The 8,145-nt window shown below is 49.8% G+C and overlaps 2 protein-coding genes across 2 annotated transcripts; both read right to left on the bottom strand.

Moving 5' to 3' along the window:
- Positions 1-6,306: 6,306 nt before the first annotated feature.
- Positions 6,307-8,027, bottom strand: TLNRD1 (talin rod domain containing 1). The gene has a single exon (XM_024561790.3). It carries the CDS (start codon positions 8,025-8,027, stop codon positions 6,939-6,941), a length of 1,089 nt encoding a protein of 362 aa, XP_024417558.1. The 3' UTR covers positions 6,307-6,938.
- Positions 8,020-8,145, bottom strand: LOC128779445 (uncharacterized). Its single transcript, XM_071219472.1, has one exon. The coding sequence runs from the start codon at positions 8,143-8,145 to the stop codon at positions 8,020-8,022; it is 126 nt and encodes a 41-aa protein (XP_071075573.1).

The raw sequence follows: 8,145 nt of genomic DNA on the forward strand, positions 1-8,145 counted from the left end.
CGCTTCACAAGCCCATGGGTTTTGTAGTTACACAGATGAAACATCGAAGGAGGGTGGGCCTGGGAAGCATTGCTATGGGAAGAAAAGCAGCATCTCACGTTGATTTTACTGAAGACAGCCAAGGATAGGGCTTCTGTGATTGTTCCTAAGTTGCCGGCTTGTGGCCTTGAGTCATTCCTCCTAAATGAGGTGATAGAACTCGCCTAACACGGGCCCAGCCTCCTGTCAACATTCGCTACATCAGACACATTTTACCATCACACTCGCTAAACCCGACACTATTCTAGACCCAGATAACGATCCAGCCAGTGTCATTATCAGCAACTTGACCCTATATGACAATGGTCTCACACCCTCATCTTATTAGTGTGTATCTGTCAGGTGTTCTGTGGCTGCTCCTGAAGGGGGACATCCTAGTGAAGTTGAGAATTGCCACAGTTTCTAGAAACCGTAGTGGGCGAGAAGCTTTGGGTTGCACTCCAGGTAGGGGCGCAGGAACTGGATCACCTTTGAAACGATTTCATATCCATTCAGTTGGTCGTTCTGCTTCAGCGACATGGGCGATCTAGGTGGGAAAACTCCTATTTTGTCCTCAGTCATCAGAGACTGAGGCCAACTGGACCTGGAGACATCCTCACGGGACTCTCTGGTCACGTGTCACGTCCACCTAAATCCCACAGCACCGACTCCACCTAAGGCAATGGTTCTAGGGAACCACTGAGATGGCTGAAAAATGCCAGATGACCTATTTTCATCAGCCCTTCAGACAACTTTCCATAGCATCACTAACGACCTCAAAACTCAAAATCCAGGTGACGGTAAAACTAGGACCCTATTTATGCTTTCAGAGGTATCTTTATCATGGGGCCTACAGGAAAAGGAAAGTTAAAGGAAAACCTAGCCACCAAGGAAACGCTTAACAAAATCATTTTACCAGAATTTTATCTGAGGGAAAGTGCTGGCATGACCTGACAGTTAATTCAGAGCAGGGAGTTGACAGTCACCACAAAAAGAAAAGTTGACTCAGGGAGGGCACCAAATGCGCTCAGTTTCCCCACACAGGAGCACTCTGGTCCCAGAGGCTTCCCGTCAACCTCAGTCTCCTCCGAAGCAGACTTGTAACATAACCAACTAGTGATTTTTCACTTGACCGGGATCTTGAGTGGCATCTAAAGTTTAGGCAAATTAAGCTGTGAGAGGAAGGGGGTAGGGAGGCTGGATGAAAAAGGTAAAGGGATAAGGAGAGAAAAACAACTCAGACGCAGACAACAGAGGGAAAGGGGGAGGGGGCCACAGGAGAGGGCGAAGGGGGATAAACAGTGATGGAAGGAGACTCACTGGGGGTGACGAACACAGAGTACAATATACAGATGCTGTGTTTACAGAATTATAGACCTGAAACCATATAATTTCATTAACCAGTGTCACCCCAATAAATTAAAAAATTAAAAATGTATTTAAAATTAAAAAAAATTTAAGTAAAATTTAGGCAAACGAGAACAAAGTCAGGAGCTCTCCATGCTCAGGAGTGCACCACGGCGCGGGCGGAGGCTTCCCAAGCCAGCTCCCCCCTGGAAACATGGGGCTAACGAAGCTCCCTGTGTCTGACCTCAGCATAATCTGGATACAGGTGTGTTACTGGTAAATACAGTTTAAAATCAGTGTGTACATTTTAAAATTAGGCTAACAAATCTAAGTCAGCCTGCAGTCTGAAATGTCGGAGTGGCACTGTGGTTCCAGCGACGTAAGACATCCAGCATTTGAGAGGACGCTCAGCCTGCCAGAGAGCAGAGGCGGGTTCAGAAGGCGGGCGGGGTCCATTCTTCAGGCACTTTTGAGGCTCTCACAACGCAGCTGCCCCGTCAAATCACTGGAAGGGTAGAGGCAAAATTATTAGGGGAAACTGACTTCAAGATAAAGTGTTTCAGCTAATCCTCGCCATGACCTTATAAAGTAGACAGAAATAGTCTCCAGCGCTCGTCCCGAGGCCGTGTGCGTCACGGGGATTCGTCACAGGTACTTGCTGTCACTCTCACAGCAGGGGCGCAGGCGGGCAGATGTCTGGATGAGTGCACTGTGACTAATACCTGCCCACCTCCCATGCTTGCTTAGGACCCGATTACACAATGTCCACGAACGTGCTTGATAAGCTAAAAATACCTAAATAGACCTAATAAATACTTCAGTTCCCACAGTAGAGAATAAAGCCACGATTCGGTCATGGCCAGGACATTTCTCTCCTACAGCAGTGCTTCTCAAAGTTAAGGTGCCCAGAAGTGAGATCTTACCAAAGAGCAGATTCTGAGTAGGTAGGTCTGGGGTGTGGCCCAGATTCTGCTGTCCACCAAGTTCCTGGGTGACGCCAATGCCAGCTCCCGGGACCCCCCTTGTGAGCGGGGAGGCTCTAACCGATCTTCCTGATTCTTGGTGCAGGGTTGGCCTTAAAGGGCACACCTCCTGAGCAGACTGCAGACTCCGGCTCTCCCTAAATGAACTGTGGAGTAAGTCTGCATGCTTCATTGCTTCTGAAGAGTACTTTACATACCAAATAGCAAAGTGCTCTTTCTCGGGCAGTCAAAGAGCTAAAGTGCAGATTCTTTCATCAGGTCATTGGCCAGTTCTCATTTCCCAGGGCAGAACTCAACAACAGGCAAAACCCAGAAAAGCTAATTTGCCAGTTTACTACAACTTTAGTTCATCCCAAAGGGGCGGCTGGGGGAGGGGCAGAACTCTGTCCTTGTCAACACACACGCGCATGCACGCACACGCACGCACACACACACACAGAAAAACCTGCCAATCCCAAATGGCAGGAGAGACAAAATTATCTTCTCCATCTGAAGACAGGGACTCACAGTATCTAGGGAAACCAACACCTGAGCAAACAAGGAACTGGCAGAAATGCTGCTGCCTCCTGACACAGAAGCGCTTGGGACTTCCAGAGTCGGTGGGGAGAGAAAGACACCCGCAGGCCCCGCAGGCCCTTGGTTCTGGGGCTTGGCGTGCATCGGAATCACCAGGGAGGGCTTGAAAACGCAGAACAACCCACCCCGAGTTTCCCATCCAAGAGGCCTGTGGTAGGGCCTGAGGTGCTGCTGGCGCCAGGTGCCCACGGACCACGCTTGGAACAGCTCCAGGTCTGTGCAAGGGGAGGAGCCGTCTCACTCCCGGCTAGACCCCGGGGCCCAGCACAGTGCCGGCACCCACGGCCGGACCTCCGGCAAACATCTGCCTATTGGATGACCATTAAAACTGTCATTTCTAAAACAATTTTACAACCTGCTTATGTGTATTTGCTGTGGGCATCTTGCACACACATTCGCTTCACAACGCCCCGTGTGCCAGGCACTACAGCCCGACTGCAGGGGCTTTCCTGTCACACTCTATCCACCCCGACCACAGACACCAGTGTCACACTTTCTCCCTCTACTATCTGGACAGCTCAATCTTCGAGCCTCCTGCCGGTGGAAACTGCAACTCACTTACCCGAATGACCCTGAAGAACACGCCCTACCCAGGTAAAACAGGCCCCCTACTTCACGCATGCTCATGCCAAAAAACGTCCACTGGGAGAAACCCGTGTCTGTGCCCACTGACACAAAGACCCAGGGACTGTCTCTGTGAGGGCTTGGCCAGTCGGTCACCAGAAACCCGAGCCCAGAGGGCAGCCCGGAGGGGGGGGGGCGGCCGCCCCACAGGTGACACAGAGCTCCTGAGGCTTCAGCAGTTCCTTCTCCCAGCCCTGTCCAGTTCACCCAGTGGTCGTTTTTAAGGCCTCTGCCTGAGCTGCAGGTTACCCCTGTCACATTCATTCTGAAAAACAGGTGTTTCTGTTCAAATTAGCTATCTCAAACTGCCAAATATTTTAGATCCCTATGCCAGCTTTAAAAAAAGTGTCTGTCATATAACCAATCAGATGGAACTGATGCTTCCTGAATTATACAACTAGTGTCTAAGAAAGATGACCGTGAATTAGGAAAAAAAAACTGGGGTGGACACGAAGATAAAGGTGGGGAGAAAAATACACACACACGCACATACGTGATTTTTGTATTTCCTAACATCAACCCAGAATGAATAGAGAAAGGCCAAGCTTCTAACAGCCAAGGAAAGACAGGTCCCCTTATTACTACTGTAATTAAGTCTTGTGTGTGATAGCCTTTGTCCCACTTACTTGGGGTGGCTATCATAAATAATGGCTTTTGTTCTGAGAACTTAGCTGTAATGATTTCCTTCTCCCATGTCCATTCCAAGGAAGGTTTTCAATACCCCTAAGTCAGGATGGTGCCCATTAAGCCTGTGTAAGGAAACTTGCCCTGGGAAGTGAGAAAAAGCGCAAGAATTGATGCCTTACATTAACTCTAGTGTGGTTTAATTTAAAAAGAAAAATCAGGTCAGTGTGATTTTATTCCTGGAACCAGTTATCTCTGTTGACCTTATTAAACCCAATGAAATAGGTCTGAGATGCTCCTTTTTAAAAGGCAGGGCTATTTTAAAAACAAGTTTAGCAACCTGGTAGATTGGAAGAAAGTTGAAATGTCAGAGGCCTGTGCCCAAATGCTGTGCCTAGCCAAGCAACACGGATGCAGAGATACAGAGCTTGCCTCGCGCTGGCTTCCCCAACCCCACTGAAAGAAACAGAAACAGGCTTCACTTTGAGCCACCTGCTGGAAGGAAAACCCTAAACTTATTTTAGAGGCAGGAGGAAAAAAGAGGTGGACACACTGTTGAAACTTAACAACTTCAGAGGACGGATTTTGAATACTGCAAGTCACAACCTTAACTACACAGAAATGTTAAAAGTAGCTACTGCTTAACTAAGAGAAAAAGAAGTTCCACAATTAATTGGGTGATTAGCTACTGAGCACCATCCAAGCAGACAGGGAAAGTGATTTTGGGGGGAGCTTGCATTGTCCTAAAAATTGTGTCTGCAACACATGGGTCCAAAGAATAATTGCCATTTTTCATAATCAAAGCTATAGATTTCTGGCTTTCATTTTATTTTTCTATTTGTTCCTTTCAGTTTATCCTTTGTGATCTGCAGAGGCTAAAGGAACCACATAACTGTAAACTCTAACTACTGACAGAAACCTGATCAATACAAAGAAGAGAAAATGCCCAGAGGCAGGCAGGGCTGTCATCAGCAGGTGGGTTAGCTTCACCCCCCAAGCCCTCCCCAATACTTCCTGAACCTAGCTGATCCAGAATTTAAACATGGAAGGGGGAGAGGACTGAATATTCATCTTTTAATGACCTTAAAAATGTAAATCTACCAAGACCTAAGAGAGAACAGCATCAGCTTCCTTGACCATTTTTTAATGTATATACCCTGCTGCTTTAAGACTTTTCACAGTTGAAATTCAGAGAAATTAAACAGTCTTAGTTTCACTCCACACAGGTTTAAAGATGTTTTTACACACTAAATTTGATATTCTTGTAATAAAGACAGCCATTCAAGTAAAAATCAACAGAACTTTCCTTTCTTTCAAACGTAATAGGTGAAAAATTCTTTCTTTTCAGATCGTGGGAACTGCAAAGGTTTAGGCACAACCCATCCCAAGAAACCTGTAAACTGAGCAAATGCAAAGTACACAGGAGTTTTTAGCTATGGGGCTTTCCCAAGGCAAAAACTACAAATAAATTTGCTGTACTTCAGTGGAAAATGTGCAAAACTCTACTACATTGAGCAAAACTACACATCCCATTTTTTTCTTGAAATGTTTGCAGAAAGGAAAACCACCTTTAAATAACTCCAAATTTCAATTAATAAAGCATTCTCCCAACATACTACCAACCAGGGCATAACAGGCGAGAGCGAAAGTCACAAAAATCAGCCTTTGCCCTGCAATTACGCTGTGATCCTAGGAAGCTCTTAACACTTCAAAATATCTGTGCCTCCATTAATCTATCTAGGACCCTCTATGCTTTCTTCTCAAACCATGAGTAACTGGATCTGGTCCGTACAGACCTGTCTACGTAAAAGAGCAAAAGAGCGGCGCACTCTCACTTGATGGATGGAACTTTTACAGTTCCATCCACAGATCTTCTGACCTGGGAAGACTGGCGCCCCCATAGGGTTAATCTGAAAAACACAGGCAGAGCACAAACGAGACTTTGCTCTCTTCCCGAATTCTAGGCTGCTTAGAGAAGCAACCCCAGGAAAACGTACCAAGGGCTGAGGACTGGGAACCAGTCTTGCTGCTACTGAATGCAGTCCCCCCCTCCGCGACGGTGCCTTTCCGGGGATGACAGGCAGCACGCAACATCACCATTATTGAAATTCCACAATAACCGCAGAAAGCCATCTGAGAAACATAACGTTTTAATAGAGGAAATAAATACTCCAGTACATGCAAGGTAAAAACTTGACATTGGGGGGAAAAATCACTCTCTAGTGTAAATCAGAAAATAAAACACACACTCACAGTAGATTCCCCCCCATTTGCAAATCACATGGCAAGGGCAGACTCTTTCCACACCAAGTATATGCCTCATCCGACTTAAAAAATAACAACATACAAAAAAGGTAGCTACATCCATGTCTACAGAGTGAAAACTGAGGTAACCTTTCTTTTAATCAGAAAAGACCAAAAAAGAAATGAACCCATGACTTCCTTCCTGCCCAATTAATTAATAAAGTTTGGTGGAGGGATTCCTGAAGAGGAGCTGGGGTGGGGTGGGGGTAACCCCGCAACAGCAGATTACACGTTTTCCGTCTCCGGGTCCCTACGCTGTGGGGGCTGCTGGGTCCGGCCCGAGTGTGTGTGTAAACTGGATGCATGGTCCTGCCTCCTGGAAGATCCTCTCAAGCATTTAACGTGGGAGTAGGAAGGAGCTTCACCTATGATTTCTTTGGTATAAATGGAGAGGGGCAGACAATAAGTATCTTCCTTTAGCCTGGGGGTGGAAAACAGGGATGGGGTGGGTGAAAGGGGGTGCTAATTCACAGAATTGGAATTCACTGGCGGTAAAGTCCTGGGCGAAGACCTCTCCCTTAAAGCCTGAGATAGCAGGGTGCAGCCTTCAGACACGGCGCAGGCCGAGTTCCTCAGCCTCTCCCTGTGGTCCGACATCTTGGCGCCCCCGTCGGGGTGCTGCGCCAGATCCCTGAGGCACTGGGTCAGGAGCACGCAGGCGGACACCACGCTCATGGCGCCACCGAGGATGGCAGTCTGCACCGCCTTGCCCTCGGAGCTCAAGGCCGCTGCGCGACCTAGGAACTGCGGCTCTGTGGCGAAGCCCACCAGCGCACTCACCGCCTGCACGAGGGGCCCGCTAAAGAGCGCGCAGCGACTGCGTGCCAGCTCGCTGGGGGCCGTCTTGACCTCGCGCACGCAGGCCAGCAGCGCGGAAGCACTCGTGCTCATGCACTTGACTCCCAGCTTGAACTGCTCACGTGCAAAGCGGTCCCGGGACTTGTCACTCGCCAGGGCGCACGCATCTGTCAGGAACTTGAGGTTGCGAGACAGGCCCTGTGACACCTCCAACAGCAGCTGTGGGGTCATGTCAGCCAGCGGGGTGGCGCGCAGCATGGCACAGCCCTGCTCCACCTCGTGGCGGCAGCGAGTCACACGGTAGCGGTCCACCAGCCCCGGCTGTGCCGGCTGCGCGCCTGGCGTGGCCACTGCCGCCAGGTAGGCCGCATGGGCGGAGCATTCCGTGAGTGACACCACCAGATCACCCAGCTCCAGCAGGCTGTCTCCCGCCTCTCCGAAGCGGCCCATGTTGAGCTGGCTCTGCACGTCGTGGGTGAGGATGGAGAGCCCCTTTGTGCGTGCAATGATCGTGTCCCGGCACTGCTCGAAGGACTCGGCGCCTGCACCGGTGGAGGCAGGGCCTTCGAAGAGCACGGGCCTGGCTTCGCTTGACAGCAATAGCAGGTCGGCCACCAGCTGAATCTTGCCCTTGCACTGGTCACACACGGACACCAGCCTTTTCCGCGGCTGCAAGCTGGTCCCGCCGACGGCGCTTGCAGGAGCCGGAGAAGCCGCCTCGCCGGTGGGCTTCCCAGCGCTGCCGCTAGCCATCGCGCCCGGGGGGCACTGGCATGCCGCTGGGGAGCCCGCTACCGCCGCCGCTGCCGCCGCCCCCACGGCCGTCGCGACTCAGCTGGCCAGGGCCGCGGTGCCTTCCCCGCACCATCAT

The sequence above is a fragment of the Desmodus rotundus genome, chromosome 10, assembly GCF_022682495.2.
Source record: "Desmodus rotundus isolate HL8 chromosome 10, HLdesRot8A.1, whole genome shotgun sequence".
In the NCBI taxonomy this organism is placed as follows: Eukaryota; Metazoa; Chordata; class Mammalia; order Chiroptera; family Phyllostomidae; genus Desmodus; species Desmodus rotundus.